The 22,380-nt window shown below is 45.5% G+C and overlaps 1 protein-coding gene across 1 annotated transcript in view; it reads left to right on the forward strand.

Annotated features, from left to right (window-relative positions):
• LOC136628743 (uncharacterized) overlaps nucleotides 1-22,380 on the forward strand; it is a 117,767-nt gene that overhangs the window by 77,530 nt on the left and 17,857 nt on the right. The window contains exons 25-28 of the mRNA XM_066604844.1: nucleotides 3,297-3,527; nucleotides 12,251-12,409; nucleotides 12,534-12,764; nucleotides 14,498-14,578. Coding sequence (XP_066460941.1) covers nucleotides 3,297-3,527; nucleotides 12,251-12,409; nucleotides 12,534-12,764; nucleotides 14,498-14,578 — 702 coding nt within the window. The remainder of the gene's footprint in view (nucleotides 1-3,296; nucleotides 3,528-12,250; nucleotides 12,410-12,533; nucleotides 12,765-14,497; nucleotides 14,579-22,380) is intronic.

A 22,380-nucleotide genomic window follows, 5' to 3' on the forward strand; every position in this document is an offset into this window, starting at 1 on the left:
TGTGTTAAATAGCACTTATTTGGGTAGGGGCTTCCGTTCAACCCAAACCACCCCTTAATCTAGAAAAGCAAATTGTAGAAACTGCAAAGTCATCCATCTAATGTGCAAATAGATGTATAATCATGATACTCAGCAAACACCACATATGGTAAATCGAGGGTCAGACATGGTATACAGACAAAGGGAGATCTGTACAATGTGTTTTGGGGTATATACCCTTTTCTTAAGAGGTAAGTATTAGAGATGAGCGAACGTACTCGGTAAAGCACTACTCGTCCGAGTAATGTGCTTTATCCGAGTACCTCCCCGCTCGTCCTGAAAGATTCGAGGAGCGCCGCGGAGCGGGGAGCTGCAGGGGAGAGCGGGGAGGAACGGAGGGGAGATCTCTCTCTCCTTCTCTCCCGCCCGCTCTCCCCTGCTCCCCGCCGCAACTCACCTGTCAGCAGCGGCGCTCCCCGAATCTTTCAGGACGAGCGGGGAGGTACTCGGATAAAGCACATTACTCGGACGAGTAGTGCCTATCCGAGTACGTTCGCTCATCTCTAGTAAGTATCAATGTACATAAATTAAAGCCATAAATATACTTGCATTCATGTGCGGAGGCAACAATGCCATCACGGCCTTCAATGAGTGCTCTGGTACTAGCTCACCATAAACGATGTCAAAAGGAAGTTTTGAATGTTCTTCACGACTCCCAAGACATTCTGGAAACAGCACTTAGAAGAAGTGACATGTGATTCTGGCCGTGGATTGCTAGATGCGTTCCAAAGACCAGAAGTGTTGGTACGTTCCACAGACGGCAAAGGGGAAGGTTAGCACCCAGCTCCAGTCTGCGTTCCAACTGCAAAATGACGCAGGAGGAAGCACACTACTACAAAGCCACAGAGGATGTAATGAAAACATTACATAAAGCCAGTATCCTAAAAAGCAATCACAAATATAAAGAGTTCTATACTTACATATGGAATTTTCTAATAAAATGTTCATTGAAGGTCATTTGCTGGATGTTCATTCATTAAAAGCTGCATGCTAAAAACCAAGCGAGTACACCAGTTAAAAAAAGGAAAGATTGAAAACAATGAAACACAAAGCCTACATGACTCAATAAAAAGGGGATAAAAAAAAGTAAAAACAAAAATAAAAAAATGCTAAGGCAATCTCAAACTAAACTGCTTCTAATTCTTCATTGTGAGATGTGTTCTCAGTAAGAGAAACCAAGTCATCTTGTAGATATCATACCTTTTAATGACTAACAAAAATACATGATGTTAATGCCAGCTTTTGGACCACACAGGGTCCTTCATCAAGGCATGAGTATGTTCATCATCTTAACCCCCTCAGGAATAATATATTTAACCTAAAAATCCAGCACATTTCTTTAGTCTTCAGTTTTTGAATATGCCCTTGAATGTTTTGCAATGGGATCCTTGTTATGGTGAGAGGAAAAATGTCTTTAGACACTTGTAGACAATAACCGTTAGGGATGTTATCATGGTGCTTGTTCACTCTTGCTCAAAGTGCATTTATAGTTCTACCTACATCACATTGCAAGGAAATGCCAACAGATAAACAATGAATGTACTGTATATTTTTTTTGACTAGAACACGCAGTTTTCAGCAAGACAAAATCTTGCTGAAAATCTTCTGCATCTTACCGTGCAGATGTAGGGGGAAGGGGGGTCTGGTAGATCCAGAGATCCTATCCCTATCTTAGCTTATTGCTGTTTATTGCAGTTCAGTTGGTCGTGGTGGTTGGAGTGGTGTCCATGTTCTCTTGGAGTTAGCTGGACATCTTACAGTTAAGTTGCAGTTTATTGCCCTCACAGAAATTTGTACTGTGGTTCAGCCTTCTCCCATGCTCCCTGTTATGGTCGGGTAGCAGGCCAAGAGGTGTTCAGCAGGTTCGCATTTATCAGAGCAGCCAATCTGCTTTTAGGTAGGGACCTTTCTCAGTTAGGAGCAGGGTCAGCTTTCCCTCTTATTTTGTGTTTTTCATTGTACTTCCCATTTGTCCGGTGTTGACACAGTCTTGCATCTGTCCTGGGTGAGGGGTGCATTGTGCTCAGATCGAAATTGACATAAATAGACTTTATATTAAGGTGACCAGATTTTCCCAGGGTCAAAGCTGAACAAAGGGGTGTGGTCAGGGGTGGGCTTATCACGACCTATGATTTTACCTTCATCGTTATATAAAGTACAGGGTTATTTAAAAAAAATACAGGGAGCAAATGCCGCAACATTTACATATCCAAAAAGCAGTCAAAATCCATACCATGGGGCGGATTTTGACTGAAAATCAGCTGTGTACCCTCTCCGCGTCAGTACTCCCTGGCTTACAGTTCCCAGTGGCCTGTAGTGGCCTCACCTGATCACCTGATCAGGTGTTGCACCAGACCAGGCCACTGGGAACCGGAAGCCAGGGAGCGCTGACTGTGGGTACGCAGCTCATTTCCAGTCAAAATCTGCACCAATGGTATAGATTTTGACTGATTTTTAGGTGCAGAAATTTCCACTGTGGACATTCTGCTGCATTTCTGCCATGTGTAAACCTACCCCAAGTCAGTTTGAGGTATGCTGCCACGTGCAGAGTGGCCTCATTAGTAATAGTGACCCCCTATATATAGGCCCCAGTAGTAATAGTGGCCCCAGTAGTAAATATCCCTATTATTGGCCCCAGTAGTAATAGTAACCCCCAGAGTGGCCCCAGTAGTAAAACTAACCCCCAGAGTGGCCCCAGTAGTTATAGTGTCCCCTCTGTCAGCCTCAGTAGTAATAGTGATCCCCACAGTGGCTCCAGTAGTAATACTATTACCACTGGGGCTGATATAGAGAACACTATTACTATTACTAATAGTATCAGCCCCTGTAGTAATAGTAGCCCCCCTGAGATGGATATATTTACCTCCTCCTCGTATTCAAAGCGCCGCTGTCCCTGTGTGCAGCGCTGTTGCAGGCCGAAGTGTGTATGCCTGGTCACCACATCCCTTCTCCTCTCCTCCTGCGGAACCAAGGAGAAGAGGAGATTCCCGGGGGCACACACTGACGTCAGTATGTGCATCGCGCCGCAGTAAGACTGAGTAATTACTAGCCAGGGAGCAACGGCACCCCAGCTGGTAATCGCCCTCATGGTGACCCCGTGACCCAAAAGCGGGACAAAAGTCTGACCCGCTCAGCGAGTCTGGGAAAGCGGGACTGTCCTGCCTAAATCGGGACATCTGGTCACCTTATTTATATGTTCTCAGTGAGTTTTTCATTGCCTTGCTTTTCCTATGGATACTATTGAGTTATCTAACCAGCTTAGAATTCTGGCTATTGAAGTTGCAGAAGTAGAACAACAATGTCTGGGCAGTATTGGCTCTGAGAAGGAGCCTAAGCTGGACTTGACAGATCAGTTTTCTGGTAAAGGGCAGGAGTTCATTGCTTTCAGCGAATCCTGGAAGTTGTACTTTAAATTGTGCCATATCTCCTTGGGTGATGAGTCTCAGAGGGTGGGGATTGTTATCCTTAGGTTTCAGAGAGACCCTCAGGTCTGGGCCTTTTTCTTGCAACTCCCTTCTGACACTTTATCATTCGTGAAGAATTTTTTTTCTGCTTTGGGGTTAATTTATAATGACCCTTACAGGATATCTCTGGCTGAGAGTAAAGTTAGAGGTTTGCGACAGGGGAAGTTGTCCATTAAGGATTTTTGCGATGAGTCTTGAGGGTGGGCAACTGAGTTTCAATGGAATGACCCAGCGCTATGGAGCCAATTTTGTTTTCCATTATGTAATGAGGTTAAAGATCTAATGCTTTCATATCCCACCCCTAGAAGTCTGGACTAAGCTATGTCAATAGCCATACAGATTGGTCAGCGAGTTAAAGAGTGTACTAGGGAGCAATTTTTGGCCATATTTGTGGAGTCCGCTGGTTTAAAAGAACCTATGCAATTGGGTTCATTATCCAGGGAACCCGAGAGAAGGGGAAAATTAGGGGATAGAGGTTGCTGCTTCTTCTGCAGTCAAACTGGACATTAGTTGGCCTGTAGGTTAAGGGGAAGTTTCCTTTAGGCCGCAAATCCCCTGGCCGTTATCCTCCAGCCTGGTCCTTCCTGCTGAAATACTACTTGCTATTTGTCTGTGACCTTTTTTTTCGATAGTGGAGCCAGAATCAATTTAATTCACCATGAGGTGGCCAAACATCTGGGACTGTATATTAAAACCTTTGACATAATATAATAATATATAATACACCTAATCCTGTCCGTCCTGGTGGTGTCAGTATTACTCCTGCCAGGGTATAGGAAGATATGATGTTCTGTATGTTCACTCCTATTGTAGGCTTTACTTAGAGGATATCCATCTTGATAGGGAATACCACGCTGTGATATAAAAGAGGACACGTCTGAACAATTTCTCCTCGCTCTCAGATCCTGACTAGTCGGCATGCCTTTTTTTCAATGTTGACGGATGCCAGTTGCCAGCAGTCTCCTTGCGGAAAATGCCAGTCTGGACTCTTCCTTCGCTATCCAATCTGATATTGACATCAAGAAGTTGAATATGAGACTCGTGTCTCCTGATATGTAGATCCGATACCAATAATGTTATTTAGGGATGCAACAAAGCTTTAAAAAGAGGCCCCATCTCCAAAAGATCTCATCAATATAGACTACCCATAGTAAAATACGATCAGAAGAGTCTTTATCCCTATGGAGATGCTGTGGCACGACCGGAAGAGGGCTCTGCAAGCATGGCATCCCAGAAATATTGATGAATAAACAATATCTGCTGCAGCACATTTGGTGAAGGTGATTGCCTCCCCTCCCTGCACGGTGGATGTCACTCAGATATATTCCTGGTACGGCTGTTTCTCACATTGTGATCTGGATACCATCAGATGATACTTTATTAGAAATAAATGGAGACATCAAAGGAACTCCAAAGGTTCACTTACTTTTACTTGCAATTCTATTTGTTCGTCTATTTGCTTTTACAGAAAACCTTTTTATGGGAAAAGTACATCGACCCTCAGGAACTGTTAATTGGATATGGTCTGATTGTTCTCTAAGTCCTAATTATGGACAAACACACAAGCAGAATTGTAGACATGAGCTGTACATTATCTCCACATCCAGTTGTAGAGCTGTGTGTAATGTATACGGGGTAGTAGAGCTGTGTGTGTAATGTATACGGGGTAGTAGAGCCGTGTGTGTAATGTATACGGGGTAGTAGAGCTGTGTGAATAATGTGTACGGTGTAGTAGAGTTGTGTATATAATGTGTACGGTGTAGTAGAGCTGTGTATATAATGTGTACGGTGTAGTAGAGCTGTGTATATAATGTGTACGGTGTAGTAGAGCTGTGTATATAATGTGTACGGTGTAGTAAAGCTGTGTATATAATGTGTACGGTGTAGCAGAGCTGTGTATATAATGTGTACGGTGTAGCAGAGCTGTGTATATAATGTGTACGGTGTAGCAGAGCTGTGTATATAATGTGTACGGTGTAGCAGAGCAGTGTATACAATGTGTACGGTGTAGCAGAGCTGTGTATATAATGTATACGGTGCAGTAGAGCTGTGTATATAATGTACGGTGTAGTAGAGCTGTGTATATAATGTGTACGGTGTAGTAGAGCTGTGTATGTAATGTGTACGGTGTGGTAGAGCTGTGTATGTAATGTGTACGGTGTAGTAGAGCTGTGTATATAATGTGTACGGTGTAGTAGTGCTGTGTATATAATGTGTACGGTGTAGTAGAGCTGTGTATATAATGTGTACGGTGTAGCAGAGCTGTGTATATAATGTGTCCGATGTAGCAGAGCTGTGTATATAATGTGTCCGATGTAGCAGAGCTGTGTATATAATGTGTACGGTGTAGTAGAGCCGTGTATGTAATGTGTACGGTGTAGCAGAGCCGTGTATATAATGTGTACGGTGTAGTAGAGCCGTGTATATAATGTGTACGGTGTAGCAGAGCTGTGTATATAATGTGTCCGATGTAGCAGAGCTGTGTATATAATGTGTCCGATGTAGCAGAGCTGTGTATATAATGTGTACGGTGTAGTAGAGCTGTGTATGTAATGTGTACGGTGTAGTAGAGCTGTGTATATAATGTGTACGGTGTAGTACAGCTGTGTATATAATGTGTACGGTGTAGTAGAGCCGTGTATATAATGTGTACGGTGTAGTAGAGCGGTGTATATAATGTGTACGGTGTAGTAGAGCCGTGTATATAATGTGTACGGTGTAGTAGAGCCGTGTATATAATGTGTACGGTGTAGCAGAGCCGTGTATATAATGTGTCCGATGTAGCAGAGCCGTGTATATAATGTGTACGGTGTAGCAGAGCTGTGTATATAATGTGTACGGTGTAGCAGAGCTGTGTATATAATGTGTACGGTGTAGCAGAGCTGTGTATATAATGTGTACGGTGTAGTAGAGCTGTGTATATAATGTGTACGGTGTAGCAGAGCTGTGTATATAATGTGTACGGTGTAGCAGAGCTGTGTATATAATGTGTACGGTGTAGTAGAGCTGTGTATGTAATGTGTACGGTGTAGCAGAGCTGTGTATGTAATGTGTACGGTGTAGTAGAGCTGTGTATATAATGTGTATGGTGTAGCAGAGCTGTGTATATAAGGTGTACGGTGTAGCAGAGCCGTGTATATAATGTGTACGGTGTAGTAGAGCCGTGTATGTAATGTGTACGGTGTAGTAGAGCCGTGTATATAATGTGTACGGTGTAGCGGAGCTGTGTATATAATGTGTACGGTGTAGCGGAGCTGTGTATATAATGTGTACGGTGTAGCAGAGCTGTGTATATAATGTGTACGGTGTAGCAGAGCTGTGTATATAATGTGTATGGTGTAGCAGAGCTGTGTATATAATGTGTATGGTGTAGCAGAGCTGTGTGTATAATGTGTACGGTGTAGCAGAGCTGTGTGTATAATGTGTACGGTGTAGCAGAGCTGTGTATATAATGTGTACGGTGTAGTAGAGCTGTGTATATAATGTGTACGGTGTAGTAGAGCTGTGTATATAATGTGTACGGTGTAGCAGAGCTATGTATATAATGTGTACGGTGTAGCAGAGCTGTGTATATAATGTGTACGGTGTAGCAGAGCTGTGTATATAATGTGTACGGTGTAGCGGAGCTGTGTATATAATGTGTACGGTGTAGCGGAGCTGTGTATATAATGTGTACGGTGTAGCGGAGCTGTGTATATAATGTGTACGGTGTAGCGGAGCTGTGTATATAATGTGTACGGTGTAGCAGAGCTGTGTATATAATGTGTACGGTGTAGCGGAGCTGTGTATATAATGTGTACGGTGTAGCGGAGCTGTGTATATAATGTGTACGGTGTAGCGGAGCTGTGTATATAATGTGTACGGTGTAGCGGAGCTGTGTATATAATGTGTACGGTGTAGTAGAGCTGTGTATATAATGTGTACATTGTAGCAGAGCTGTGTATATAATGTGTACGGTGTAGCAGAGCTGTGTATATAATGTGTACGGTGTAGCGGAGCTGTGTATATAATGTGTACGGTGTAGCGGAGCTGTGTATATAATGTGTACGGTGTAGTAGAGCTGTGTATATAATGTGTACATTGTAGCAGAGCTGTGTATATAATGTGTACGGTGTAGCAGAGCTGTGTATATAATGTGTATGGTGTAGTCGAGCTGTGTATGTAATGTGTACATTGTAGCAGAGCTGTGTATATAATGTGTACGGTGTAGCAGAGCTGTGTATATAATGTGTACGGTGTAGCAGAGCTGTGTATGTAATGTGTACGGTGTAGCAGAGCTGTGTATATAATGTGTACGGTGTAGCAGAGCTGTGTATATAATGTGAACGGTGTAGTAGAGCTGTGTATATAATGTGTACGGTGTAGCAGAGCTGTGTATATAATGTGTACGGTGTAGCAGAGCTGTGTATATAATGTGTACGGTGTAGCAGAGCTGTGTATATAATGTGTACGGTGTAGCAGAGCTGTGTATATAATGTGTACGGTGTAGCAGAGCTGTGTATGTAATGTGTAGTCTGGTAAGTTGTATACAGCAGGCAGCAGAGGGTTTTCCTCTCATGAAGGGTCACATCTCTAATAGCGGCTCATGAGGGGCTCAGCAGAATCCTGTGTATACTAATCACCCCCTGGTCATGTGATCCCTGACTCCTCCCACACACGTGACTGATCACATGACAGTGACATCACCACAGGTCCTGTAGGCACACGGCTGCTGTCCGGCTCTGCTGGTGAGGTATGTGTGTGGCCCCTCATTCTCAGGACTGCTGGAGGGGGGTAGGATTAACCCTATCAGGACCCTTTTGGGGGGTGGGATTAACCGCTTCAGGAGCGCTGGAGATTGGGAGGATTAACCCCTTCAGGACCGCTAGGGGAGGGAAGCATTAACCCCTTTTTATAAAGTATCGGTTACCTTTATCCCCTGGGTTCCCCTGTATGCCCCCTCTCACACTGTGCCTCCTGCGGTCGGTACTGCCCGCCCTCCGGCCTCGCACACACAGATGGGAATGGTTGTAAAGAGCCGGTGGGCGGATTTACTTACAGCTGTGTTGTTTGTGTCGGTGTGAATGCGACAATGTATTAACATGCACAAGACCCTTAATATACGGATCACCTCCACCTAGCAGAGTCAGCTCTATGCAGGAAGTTTCACCTATAATTTGTGTTTCTTGCATAAATTATAATAACTGATTGGACACGCCTTCTAACACTAGGCCACACCCACTTCGAGAAGCGCTCTGTGAAAACCATATGGTGTTGCGTATCGGAGTATACAGGAATTGGGAAAATCTAGTTGTATGCATCTAGTTGGGATCTGTAAAGGTGTCCGACACGGCTGCATCCTCTCACCCGTCTTGTTTAACCTGTATGCAGAAGTGATCATGGGGAAAATGAACCTAGAATTGGAAACCGGGGTGAAAATAGGTGGCAGAAACATCAACAATCTCTATTATGCCAATTACACAACTCTGCTTATATGGAAGATTAAAACAAAGTGAAAATATGGGCCTCTACCTGAATTTACAGAAGACTATGAGGTCATAGAACATGCGAGACTTCATCTTCCTTGGTGCAAAAATTGACTAGGCTGGAGAATCTATGCCAGAGATAAAACATTGGATAGTATTGGGGCGAAGCGCGAGGCTAAACATGGACAAAATCTGGAAAAGTAAGGATATCGACATAGCAACTAAACGCAGGATAGTGCAAACCACCGTATTCCCCAGAGCCATGTATGGAGGTGTAAGCTTGACTATGAAAAAAGCTGATAGCAGGACTGGTGCGTTTGAGCTGCGGGCTAAAGCTGCTGTTTATGCCCTGGATGGCGAGAGTAACAAACAGAGAAGACCCGATATATCACTGGAGGGCAAGATGACCAGACTCAGACTCAGGTATTTTGGCCATGTAGTGCAAGCAGAGTCGCTAGAAAAATCTATGCTGCTTGGACAGATCAGTAGCAAAAGAAGACCCGGCTGCCAGAGGACACGATGGCTGATACTGTCAGAGCTGATACTGGCATGGATATCAGACAAAGATTATCGCTCAAAATTTTGAGTGATAATCCTTGTGTCTAAATTGGCCTTAAATCTCATGTTTCTTGTCCTTGTCTCCTTTTCCTTGTTCCTAGTTCCATGTCTTCCCTACGCTTCCCCCTTATCCATTGTACTGCAACTGTGACTACCCGCTGACGACCTCCAGCTTCCTCCTGACTACTCTCTGGTCCCGCACGATCACTACACCTGTGGCTCCTATCTAGCGCCGGTAAGATGTTACAAAATAATCACCCCCCAAAATGGAGTTCATAGTGGCCACGCTTAGGAAACGGGTCACAGAGCTCCAAGAGTTTTGTGCCTCCTACCAGGAAAGTGTTGCGGCTTTGCAACAAGAGATTGAGGGGTTTGAGAGGCAACTCTTGGCAATGTTCAATTCAGTGCCAGACATCCGCACGTCACTGCCCCTAAAATTTGCAAGAGATCGTCGCCAATACCGAGGTTTTCTAAATCGATGCCGGATTTATTTCCAGACGCAGCCTACCTTGTTTACCAGCGATCGGAAGGTGGTGTTTTCATTATTAACCTCCTCACTGATGAGGCGCTCACATGGCGCTCGCCATACATAGAGACCAACAGTAATCTGCTCGATGGCCTTGATGCCTTCATGACTGCTATGGATCAAATCTTTGATGATCCGATCCGCTGTGTCACAGCTGAAGGCAGGTTACATAACCAATGACAAGGGTGGCATTCGGTTGCAGAGTATACGGTGGAATTTCGTTGCTGGGAGAATAATACCACGTGGAACCCAGCTGCACAACAGAGCCAATTCTGCCAGGGATCATCTAAATGGGTAAAGGATGACCTTGCCAGAGTAGAGAGTCCTGATAACCTGGAAGACTTCATTCTGCTGTGCATCCAGATTGACCAGAGACTTTCTGAGCTGCGAAAAGAGAGACTGTGGGGTTGGGGCACTCGCACCCCAAATTCCTTCAGTTATCCACCTTGAGTCCTCCGTCGAGGGCTGAAGCCGCACCAGAACCAATGCAAGTCAATGACCTCCACAAACCCCTTTCCACCACTGAAAAAGTAAGACGCCGTGCTGATAATCTGTGGCTTTATTGTGGAAAGTTGGGACATTGTGCTTTAAGCTGTCCAAACAAGTTCTAAAGAACTCTTACCCTAGCCAACATCCAGGCCACTACCAATATAGCTGGCATGAAGCAACCTTTGCACTGGTAATTCAAGACAGAGAGTAAAAAACCCTGCCCCCGCTCAAGCATTTTGTCCTTTCAATAGAGATTTTAACAGGTAATCCGAAGAGGCAGTGTTTAGCTATGTTGCATTCAGGAGCAATTGGAAACTATGGATTTAAAATTCGCTTGTGACAAATACATTGCCCCCAGACTTAAGCCCATACCAATTGATATGGAAACCGTGGATGGGTCACCCTTGTTCTCTGGAACTGTTACACAGGAGACTATCCAACTGGAGCTCTGCATGAAACTTGAACATCAAGAAACGGGCAGCTTCCAGCTCGGCTCATCTTCTAAATTTCCAGTGATTCTCGGGATCCACCTGTTCTCTACCCACAATCCCTGTATCAATTGGGAATCAAGGACCATTGCTTTCCTTTCAGAATTCTGTAAAGAGATTTGCCAGATGGCACCATCCACCTCTAAACTAGTCCAAGACCTCTAGGATGGTCAACAGGACTTTGAGAAATTACTAGTTCACTACTAGATGTTCAGGAATGTCTGCAGCAAGAATAAAGCTGACCAGCTGCCACCTCATCGGCAATATGACTGTCCTATTGAGCTGCTCCCTGGATATTCTATTCCATTAAGGTGTATCTACAACCTTGCACAACCAGAGTTAGGGTCCCTTCAGGAACATTTGAATGAAAATCTAAAGAAGGGCTTCAACTGGCTGGCTTCAACTGCGGGAGCACCCATTTTCTTTGTTAAACAAACAGACTCTACTCTTCAACCGTGCATTGACTTCCGGGAACTAAACGAGATTACTGTTAGGACTCGCTATCCTTCCCCGTTCATTTCAGAACTGCTGAAGAGGCTTCGGCAGCCAAGGCCTTTACTAAACTGGAGCTCAGAGGAGCATATAATCTGGTATGGATCCACCTCGGAGATGAATGGAAAATGGCTTTCAAAACAAGATATGGACATTTCTAATCTCTAGTGATGCCGTTCGGTCTCTGCATTGCTCCTGCTACCTTCCTACTCTTTATCAATGACATATTTCGAAGCATGTTAGATCAATTTGTAGTGGCATAGCTCAATGACATCCTCGTCTTCTCTGACAATTTAGAGGAACATTGAAGGCACGTTCAGGTGGTTTTGGAATGACTAAAAGAATAACCTACATGAAGCAAGAAAAGTGTAAATTTGAACAGACCCAAATTCAATTCCTGGGTTACAATATCTCCCCAGACAGCCTAAGTATAGATCCCAGCAAGATTAAAGCCATTCTGGACTGGCCCATTCCAAGAAATTTGAAGAAAGTACAGCATCTGATCGGTTTTGCAAACTTCTACAGAAAATTTATCGAGGACTTCTCAAAAGTCATCTCTCGCATCACCTCCCTCACAAAGAAAGCACACACGTTTTCCTGGTCCCCCTGAAGCACAAGTCGCTTTGGAGAAACTAAAGGCTCTCTTTACTTTAGCACTAGCACTGATCCACCCAGGACCAGAATTGCCTTTTGTCATGGAGGTAGATGCCTCTGACTTCGCTATGGCAGCTATCCTATCACAGTGATTTGGAGATGAAATTTAACTACTCCTTGTCCTACACCCTATCACCTGCAGAGAAAAAGTATGATGTCGGGAGCAAGGAACTTTTGGCCATCAAAGTGGCTTTCACAGAATGGAGGCACCTCTTGGAAGAAGCCCACTATCCAGTAACGGTTCTTACTGACCATAAAAACCTAGAATTTCTCTCTACTGCCAAGAGGTTATCTTCTAGACAAGCAAGATGGGCCTTGTTCTTTTCCAGGTTTAATTTCATTGTGTCCTACTGCCCAGGTTCTCAAAATAGCAAGGCAGATACCTTGTCCAGGATACTTTCAGACCCTGAAGAGATGTAAAATACAGACCACACAATTCTTTCCCCCAAATAATTTTTTGGGTATCCTGCATTCTGAGGACCTCTTAACAAAGCTCGAAGGAGTCTACAAAAGTGACCCTTTCCTGAGTCATCCTTCTAAAGATGTGAAGCTCTCCTTCAAGAATGGACTTTGGTGGCGAGAACAGCAAGTATATATATGCCGTAAGCTGGTCGAATTGAAGCTCTTAAACTTGTCCACAATTCCAAGCTTGCAAGTCAACTTGGGTTGACAAAGACTTTTTACTTTGTTCCTTCTGGTGGCCCAACTGCAGGAGGGATGTGAAGAAATATGTCACCTCTTGCAAAGTATGTGCTCGGAACAAAACGCCACGAGCTCGCCCTCTGAGTTTGCTACAGCCCCTTCCAGTCCCATCCAGACCATGGGGATCTATATCCATGGACTTTATAGTGGATCTATCTCCCTCGAAAGGGATGACTACTGTCCTTGTGGTCATGGACTGACTTACAAAGATGGCTCGCTTCATCCCCATAGAAAAGATTTCCACTGCCGAACACACTGCAAAGTTTATGATTCGGGAAGATTTCAATTTACATGGAATTCTGGATGATGTGGTCTCTGACAGAGGGGTCAAGTTCACCTCCATGTTCTGGAGACACTTCTGCACAGCCCTGGGAACTACCGTGAATCTCTCCTCCTGCCTTTCATTCTCCGTCTAATGGCCAGACCGAGAGAACAAATTAGACTCTGGAGCAGTATGAATTATTTACCGGCAGCAGAGTTCACCTACAACAATGCTCAACACAGTTCACCTGCCCAGAGCCCGTTCTACTCCAACTACTGTTGTCTTCAATCCTGGCCTCCCCATCAACACTCTGGTCCCGACAGTTAATCATGATGGTGTTAGCAAAAATGCAGAAGCAATTAAAAGAAGCCTTATGGGAAGCGCAGGATACCTATAAAAAGGCGGCCGACCATCACCACCAAGCAGCTTCTACCTTCCAGGCTGGAGAAAAGGTGTGGTTAGCTATTAAGAACCTGAAAGCGGATGTACCCTCTCCCAAACTTGGGAAAAAATTAATGGGACCCTTCTCAATAGCAGTGAGGGCCAGCCAGGTGGCATTCTGTCTGAAGCTCCTGGGCAACCTGAGGATTTACCCTTTTTTTTTTTTCTTTTTAAAACGCAAACCTGCTAAAGCCATTGCATGGAAATACCTTTGTGGGAAGACCTCAGCCACCTCCCCCTCTCATGAAGGTTCAGGGCCAGGACGTGTTCGTTGTGCAGAAATTTCTGGACTCTAGACCATAGAGGGGTAAACTACAGTACCTTGTGAAGTGGCAGGGATATGGGCCAAAGGAGAACTTATGGGCCAAAGGAGAAGCCAGAGAAAAACGTACATGCTCTGAGGCTCACAAAGGAGTTTCATCAAAGGTACCCTGGAAAGCCAGCTCAATGGACATCTGGAGGCTGCAACCTCCTGCACCCCAAGTGGCAACCCTAATACTGAGCTATTCAGCATGCTGGATAGCTCTCTCTGATTCTTAGACTCATTCCTTGTTCCTGATTCCATGGCTTCCCTGTCTAGTACACCCTGTATCTTGTTCCTTCCCCAATTAGCCCTCTATATAAACCTGGCCTTGCCACTGCCTCATTGTGTAATTATTTTGCTTCATAGCACTGTTTCGTCAAGCTCCACGTTACCTGCTCCTCTACTATTTCTGCATAACTACTGGCTTTCATCTGACTATGCTTTCCACCTCAGCCATTGCACTGCAACTGTGGTTACCCTATAACTCCTGGCTTCCATCTGACTACGCTTTCTGCCTAATTTATTGTACTGCAACTGTGACTACCCAATAATTACTCCTGGCTTCCATCTGATTACGTTTTCCGCCTCATCCATTGCACTGCAACTGTGACTGCCTACTGATGACCTCCAGCTTCCTTGTGACTACTCTCCAGTCCCACATGGCTACTTCACCCATAGCTCCTACCAAGCGCCGGTAAGACGTTACAAATATATTTAAAATTGAGGTGCAAGGAGATTGATTTCTGCAACTTTTACCATGCTTTGCATGTGGATATTAGTAAGGGGTTAGCTCTACATTCTTCTGGGTTCATCGAATAAGGGAGATGTAAGAAATCAAGGAGAGCAATCCAAGGTGTAAGTTTTTTTTCAATATCTGTGTCTATGAAAACAGGTTTGTTGTATCCAATCAAATATTATTCTTGTTAGTGCCGCTATGCTGTACATATTTATGTTGGGAAGGTTGATCCCACCATTTAAGTTTTGGTGGTCTCAAAATATTTGTCACAAACAGCAGGACACTCTGGATCTATAACCTGAAATACACAAATGCAAACAATAAAGACAACCGCAACAAGGAATTCACCCTGCGAAGGGTGAACCTGACTGCGTACCTAGGCCACTAGCTGACCCTACGTGGGATAGGAGAATACCACAGCAAACAAGATGTAAAAGATAATAAGCACTGTACTTAGCTTAAAGAAAACTCAGGCAAACAGGAGAATCCAGGACCAAGTTCTGACTTCCACCACAGCCAGGAGGACTGAAAATTAAACAGCACTGAAGCCAAGCACAAGGCCAGGTTAGATAGTCCTGACAAATTACCCACAGGTGAGACCAAGCATGTCACACCTAATGCCACTCGCAGCAGAGCCAGAAGATGGAGAAATACATACAAGTTTTGTACCAGATAACTTAAAAAAGGGGACAATAGGCCATTTATTAGTAGAGTTTCTATTTTTCCCAAATTATGGGCATATCCCGATAGTGAACCCAACTTTTGGAGACCTTGGAGAATTGTCAAGAGGATAATAGTCGTGTTTTTAATAATTGGGAGCACATCATCTGCGATAGCTGCTACAGTGATGCTGAAATGGTGTAGATAGGTTAGTTGTTGCTGGGCCAATGATTGCAAATGATGTAGTAGGGGATCTAGTGAGAGGTTGAAAAGTAGGGCCGGTTTCACACAACTGAGAAAATCATGTAAGACTTGTTTGTTAGGCACACAAATCTCATGCGAATATGAACCCCATTCTTTTGAATAGAGTCATATACACATTGCCCATTGTTTTCAATGGGACAGTAAAACACATCGCCTAGCGTGTGATGTGCACACTAGGGCAATGCACGGTTTCTCATTAAATTTTTTTGGTGAATTGTCTGCAAACTGTAAAGCCTCTTCGGGAGGGATGAATAATGGATGGAAATATGTTTTTGAGGTGATTGATTAATAATTTTGCTAAAAATGTATAGTCACAATTCAATAGAGAGATTGATTGGTAGGATTATACTAATTACGGTTTTTGTTGGGTTTGGGTATGAGGACGGTTCTATGATCTTGAGAGTATCTACCTGGATATTTTGGGCATAAATGTCATTATATCTCTTTAATGTGAGTATTATTTCTGTTTGTAGGATCTTATAAAATAAATTACTATAGCCATCAGGCCTGGAGTTTTATTATTTGATGAAGTCACAATTACTGCTCGTAGTTCCTCCTCAGAAAATGGCACCTCCCAAGGAAGCTTTTTGGTTAAAAGTGAGTTTGGGCAGTAGAAGAGATTATTGCCAGGAGTCAATGTCCTCCAAGTTTGTAGGGAGTGCCCTGTGTAGATCCTCAAAGTAATTATATAAGACCACTTCTATGTCTGTGTGTTGGAAGTATTTAACAACTGTTGTGGGATCTATTAGAGATACAATTGGTTTGTATTTTCATTGTGAGGTTGCTGTGTGGGCTAACGTCCAACTTGGTTTGATGGCTTGCTGGTAAAATTTATTTTGATTTAGTTTAGTAAGCCAGACTGCTTGACTTTGGTGTATTGAGGCCCGCCACTTTCCATGACACGAGCTTAATGCTCATGGAAGTTAAATATTCCTGTTCTGTTGTGTTCCAAATATTTGTCACCATAGTGAGAAATTTGGGTTGTGTATTGTGCCATTGTGGTCTACCTTATGCCCTGTCATCCCAGCAAGCAACAGAAGGCTGATTGGGATATGGTCAGGGATCCATGCACCAACGAGTCAGATCTGGAGACAACGAGAGAGAAACAGTTTGGTGTCAAAACATAATATCCAATAAAAATACTGAAAGACATGTTCAGTCAGTTAACCTTCAATCTAAAGCGAGGTCTAAACCTCGTTACTTAAACAACAACAATTCACATTGCAGTTTGCAAATTTTGAATTTGCATCTGAATAGGAAGCACACAATCTTCAAATTATGATTTACTGTGGTTAACCATCCTCTTGGAGGCAGAAGTTTTGCTGTGCTGATCGAGGGTCATCAAAGACCAGTTGTCAGCATTATCTTGCACTTTTAGTTTTGTTGAAAAACATAATTGGAACCTTATGGCCTTTACATTGGGATAATGGCAGATTGGAGTGAAAAATTTTCGTTTTTAGGAAACTGAAGCAGAAAAGTCCTGAAATATCAAAACTTTGAAGTCTCTTATTTTTAAGACTCGTTGACCACAGTAGTCCTTCAGAATGCATTCTTTTGCTACCCAATTCAGATAGTTTGCAATTGCTTGCCTAGGACATTGATTATTGGCATCTGATGATCTGGGGGCCCGTATTCTATGAGGTCGCTCTTTGCTGGCGTTATAAAGTGGCACTTCTGAAGATAGGGCTTTAGGGAGCTCTTCCTTTAGTAGAGTAAGTAGTTAATTCCCCATGATGTTTTCTTAGATGCCAACAAAACATAGATTGTTCCTGCAATCACGGTTCTCTTGGTCTTCAAGTTTCTCTCTCAACATGTGTTCATTTTTTTGACCTGCGGTTATCTTTTGTTCTAGATTACAGACGGTGTTATTTTGTAGGAGCCCACTTTATTTTCTAAGTCTGTTATTATTTAAGATATTTGTGGTGAAAAGAGATAAAGCGGAGTTGATTGAGGTGTGAAGCACCTCCAGTCTTCTATCGAGCATTGGCATTAAGAGTCATAATATCTCCTGTGTTCCTGAGGTAGCCTGCAAAGCCTCAGGGGCTAGTGAGTGGGCAAGGCTATGATTTGGAGATATATATGGAGAAGTAGAGTCATTATCTTGAATAAGGTCCTGAGGTTCTTGCTACTTGCAGGGGGGGGGGGGGAGGTGGGTCTTGTATGTTTTTTTTTTTTTGGATCATTTGTCTTTTTTTATTTTGGTTAATGTCATGTTGCATTGGCTTTGTTTCCTGAAGGAGGTAGACAAGGAGATTGCAAAGTAGGCTGGGATATATTATATGCATCAGACTTATCAGATATTTGTTCATGGTCTTGTATCATGACTAGAGATGAGCGAGCACACTCGTCTGAGCTTGATGCTCGTTCGAATATTAGGGTACTCGAGATGCTCGTTACTCGAGATGAACACCACGCGGTGTTCGAGTCAATTGCATTTCCTTCCCCGCATGTTTAGCGCCATTTTCTAACCAATAGACATGCGGGGAAGGCATTACCACTTCATCCTGTGACGTGCCAGCCCCCGCCCCCCCTCACAGTAGTGAGTGGCTGGGCCGATTAGGTGACTGGCGAGTACATAAACTGGTCCCGCCCGCGGCTCGCCTCAGACGCATGCTGGCAGAGGTTAGGGATGGTGCTGCTGGTGATATAGGGACAGTGTTAGAGTAGGATCCTGTCGTCAAGAACCCCAACGGTCCTTCTTAGGGCTACTCCACATCGTGTGCATTACTGTTGGTGCACTACTGCTCCCAGCCAGCAACATTTTTTTTTAAGCATCTCGGGCTGTGCAGGCCATCAACTATAGTGTTCTCAGTCTGCAGTGTATTACGCAGAGTTTAGGGACAGCGCTGCCTATATAGGGAAAGTTTTACAGGACTCCTGATCCTCTGTGCAAGAACCCCAATGGTCCTTCTTAGGGCTACATCTGACCGTGTGCTTTACAGTTGTGGCTGGCTGGGAGCAGTAGTGCACCAACTTTTGTATTACGCATCTAGGCCTGTTCCCAGCCTTTCAGTAATAGTGTTCTCAGTCTGCAGTGCTGTACAACCATCTCTCACCGTGAAACTGCATTCTAACATTTTTTAGCCTACTGCAAACTAGTTCAGTTATACCGTTCTGTGTCTGCAGTGCATAACGCAGAGTTTAAGGACACAGCGACTTCTATAGGCAAAGTTATACAGTCCTGATCCTCTGTGCAAGAACCTCAATTCTCCTTCTTAGGGCTACATCTGACCGTGTGCTTTACAGTTGTGGCTGGCTGGGAGCAGTAGCGCATCAATTTTTGTATTACAAATCTAGGCCTGTTCCCAGCCTGCAGTGCATAACGCAGAGTTTAGGGACAGAACTGCTTCTATAGGGAAAGTTATACAGTCCTGATCCTCCGTAAAAGAACCCCAACAGTCCTTCTTAGGGCTTCATCTGACCGTGTGCTTTGTGGCTGGCTGGGAGCAGTAGTGCACCAACTTTTCTATTACGCATCTAGGCCTGTTCCCAGCCCTTCAGTAATAGCGTTCTCAGCCTGCAGTGCCGTACAACCAGCTCTCACCGTGAAACTGCACTCTAACATCTCCTAGCCTACTGCAAAGTAGTTCAGTTATACTATTCTGTGTCTGCAGTGCATAAGACAGAGGTCTCACCACTAAATAGTACTGTAATACTTCCTGGGCCACTGCAAAGTATTTCAGCTCTGCCGCTGTGCAGAGCGTCTCACAATACCCTTTCCTTGGTGGGGTTGAGATAGCCGCAGTTACCAGCACTATCCACTGGCTTTAGAGTCTTCTCCCTCTCCATACAGCCTCTATTATCCACAAGTCTCTGTGACCAGTAAATTACCACTAGGTATCAGCGCAAGACAGAGGGTTAATTTTTTCAAGTCACAGCATAGAGCCTCCGCTATCTACAAGTCTCTGTGTGCGGTGAATTAAGCCACAGTTGTCAGTGGTGTACAGTGGGGTAATTTATTTGCGCCCTGCTCTATTCTTAATCCGCCATGATGAGCAGTAGGGGTAAGGGTCGAGGACGTGGGCATCCAAGTGAGGGTGTGGGCACAGGCCGAGTTCCTGGGCGTGGTGAATCACAGCCGGCTGCTGTGGGATTAGGAGAGAGGCAAGTTTCTGGGCTCCCCAGCTTCATATCACAATTTACGGGTCCGCGTGGTAGACCTTTATTACAAACAGAGCAGTGCGAGCAGGTCCTGTCGTGGATGGCAGAAAACGCGCCCAGAAATGTATCGACCACCCAGTCTTCTACACAGTCCACTACTCCCTGCCTAGGGACTGCAACTCTGAATCCTCTGGCTGCTCCTCCTTCCTCCCAGCCTCCTCACTCAATGAAAATGACATATTCTGATGAGCAGGTAGACTCCCAGGAACTGTTCTCGGGTCCCTGCCATGAGTGGGAAAAAACGGTTCCTCTCTCACCTGAGGAGTTTGTCATGACCGATGCCCAACCTTTGGAAAGTTCCTGGATTCCGGGTGATGAGGCTAAGGCCTTCCGGCAACTGTCTCAAGAGCTTTTTGTGGATGAGGTTGATGAGACAGTTGTCTGTCAGTGACGCAGTAGTAAGGGCAGTAAGTCCAAGGGAGGAGCGCACAGAGGATTCGGAGGAAGAGCAGCTGGACGATGAGGTGACTGACCCCACCTGGTTTGCTAAGCCTACTGAGGACAGGGCTTCAGAAGGGGAGGCAAGTGCAGCAGCAGGACAGGTTCGAAGAGGCAGTGGAGTGGCCAGGGATAGAGGCAGGGCCAGAGCAAAGAATCCCCCAACTTTCCCAAAGCACCCCCTCAGCGCAAGCCTCCATGCAGAGGGCTAGGTGTTTAAAGGTGTGGATGTTTTTTAGTGAGAGCGTGGACAATTGACGAACAGTGGTGTGCAACCTGTGTCGCACCACGATCAGCTGGGGAGCCACCACTACCAGCCTCACCACCCTCAGCATGCGCAGGCATATCATGGCCAAGCACCCCGCAAGGTGGGACAAAGGCCATTCACCACCTCCGGGTCACACCACTGCCTCTTCCCCCTGTGCCCCAACCTGCCACACTGATCCAATCCCCCTCCCAGGATGCAGGCAAGAGCTCCTCCCGGCCTGCACCCACACCCTCACCTCCACCGTCCTCCACTCCATCAAGCAATGTCTCTCAGCGCAGCGTTCAGCTGTCGCTAACACAAGCGTTGGAGCGAAAGCGGAAATATGCCGCCACCCACCCGCATGCATAAGCTTTAAACGTGCACATTGCCAAATTAATCAGCCTGGAGATGCTGCCGTACAGGATTGTGGAAACGGAGGCTTTCAAAAACATGATGGCGGTGATCCCGCGCTACTCGGTCCCCAATCGCCACTGTTTTTCCCGGTGTGCCGTTTCTGCCCTACACTAGTACGTCTCCCTCAACATAAATCGGGCCCTCACCAACGGGGTTACTGGGAAGGTCCACTTAACCATAGACATGTGGACAAGTACTGGCGGGCAGGGCTACTATATCTCCCTGACGGCACATTGGGTGAACTTGGTGGAGGCTGGGACAGAGTCAGAGCCTGGGACCGCTCACATCCCACCCACACCCAGAATAGCGGGTCCTACCTCGGTGCTGGTATCTGCGGCATTTTATGCCACCTCCTCCAAACCCTCCCCCTCCTCCTCCGCTACCTCTACCTCTCAATTAAGAAGTGTGAGCACGTCACCGGCAGTCGGTAGCGCGCGTCAGCACAGCAGTGGGCACGCGTCAGCAAGCTGTGCTGAAACTAATCAGCTTGGGTGACAAGAGGCACACGGCCCCCGAGCTGTTGCAGGTTCTGACAGAGCAGACCGACCTCTGGCTTTCGCCACTGAGCCTCCAACCGGGCATGGTCGTGTGTGATAATGGCCGTAACCTGGTGGCGGCTCTGCAGCTCGGCAGCCTCACACACGTGCTATGCCTGGCCCACGTCTTCAATCTGGTGGTTCAGCGGTTTCTGAAAAACTACCCCCATTTGTCTGACCTGCTCGGCAAGGTGCTCCGCATCTGCACACATTTCCGCAAGTCCACCACGGACGCTGCCACCCTGAGGACCCTGCAAAATTCGTTTCAGCTGCCAGAGCACCGACCGCTGTGCGACGTGCCCACACGGTGGAATTCTATGCTGCATATATAAGCCAGGCTGTATGAGCAGCGTAGAACAATAGTGGAATACCAGCTGCAACAAGGGCGGCGGAGTGGTAGTCAGCCTCTGCAATTCTTTACTGAGGAGTGGGCATGGATGGCAGATATCTGCCCGACCTCAGAAACTTTGAGGAGTCTACCCAGATGGTGAGCAGCGATGCGGCCATCATTAGCGTTACCATCCCGCTGCTTTGCCTGCTAAGAAGTTCGCTACTAAGCATAAAGGCCGACGCTTTGCAGTTCGAACATGAGACGGGATGACAGTATGTCGCTTGATAGCCATACCACCCTCATGTCTATATCTCAGCGCGTTTTGGAGGAGGAGGGGGGGAGGGGGGAGGAGGAGTGGGAAGAGACAGCTGGCCGCACTGCAGAGGGTACCCATGCTGCTTGCCTCTCATCTGTTCAGCATGTATGGGCTGAAGAGGAGGAGGAGGATCCTGAAAGTCATTTTCCTAGTGAGGACAGCAATGTGTTGCGTACTGGGACCCTGGCACACATGGCTAACTTTATGTTAGGCTGCCTTTCCTGTGACCCTCGTGTTAGATGCATTCTGGCCAACACGGATTACTGGGTGTACACCCTTCTAGACCCACGATATAAGGAGAACCTTTCCACTCTCATTCCCGAAGAGGAAAAGGGTACGAGAGTGATGCAATACCACAGGGCCCTGGTGTAAAAATTGATGCTAAAGTTCCCA

Source organism: Eleutherodactylus coqui, chromosome 5 (assembly GCF_035609145.1).
Source record: "Eleutherodactylus coqui strain aEleCoq1 chromosome 5, aEleCoq1.hap1, whole genome shotgun sequence".
NCBI classification, from domain to species: Eukaryota; Metazoa; Chordata; class Amphibia; order Anura; family Eleutherodactylidae; genus Eleutherodactylus; species Eleutherodactylus coqui.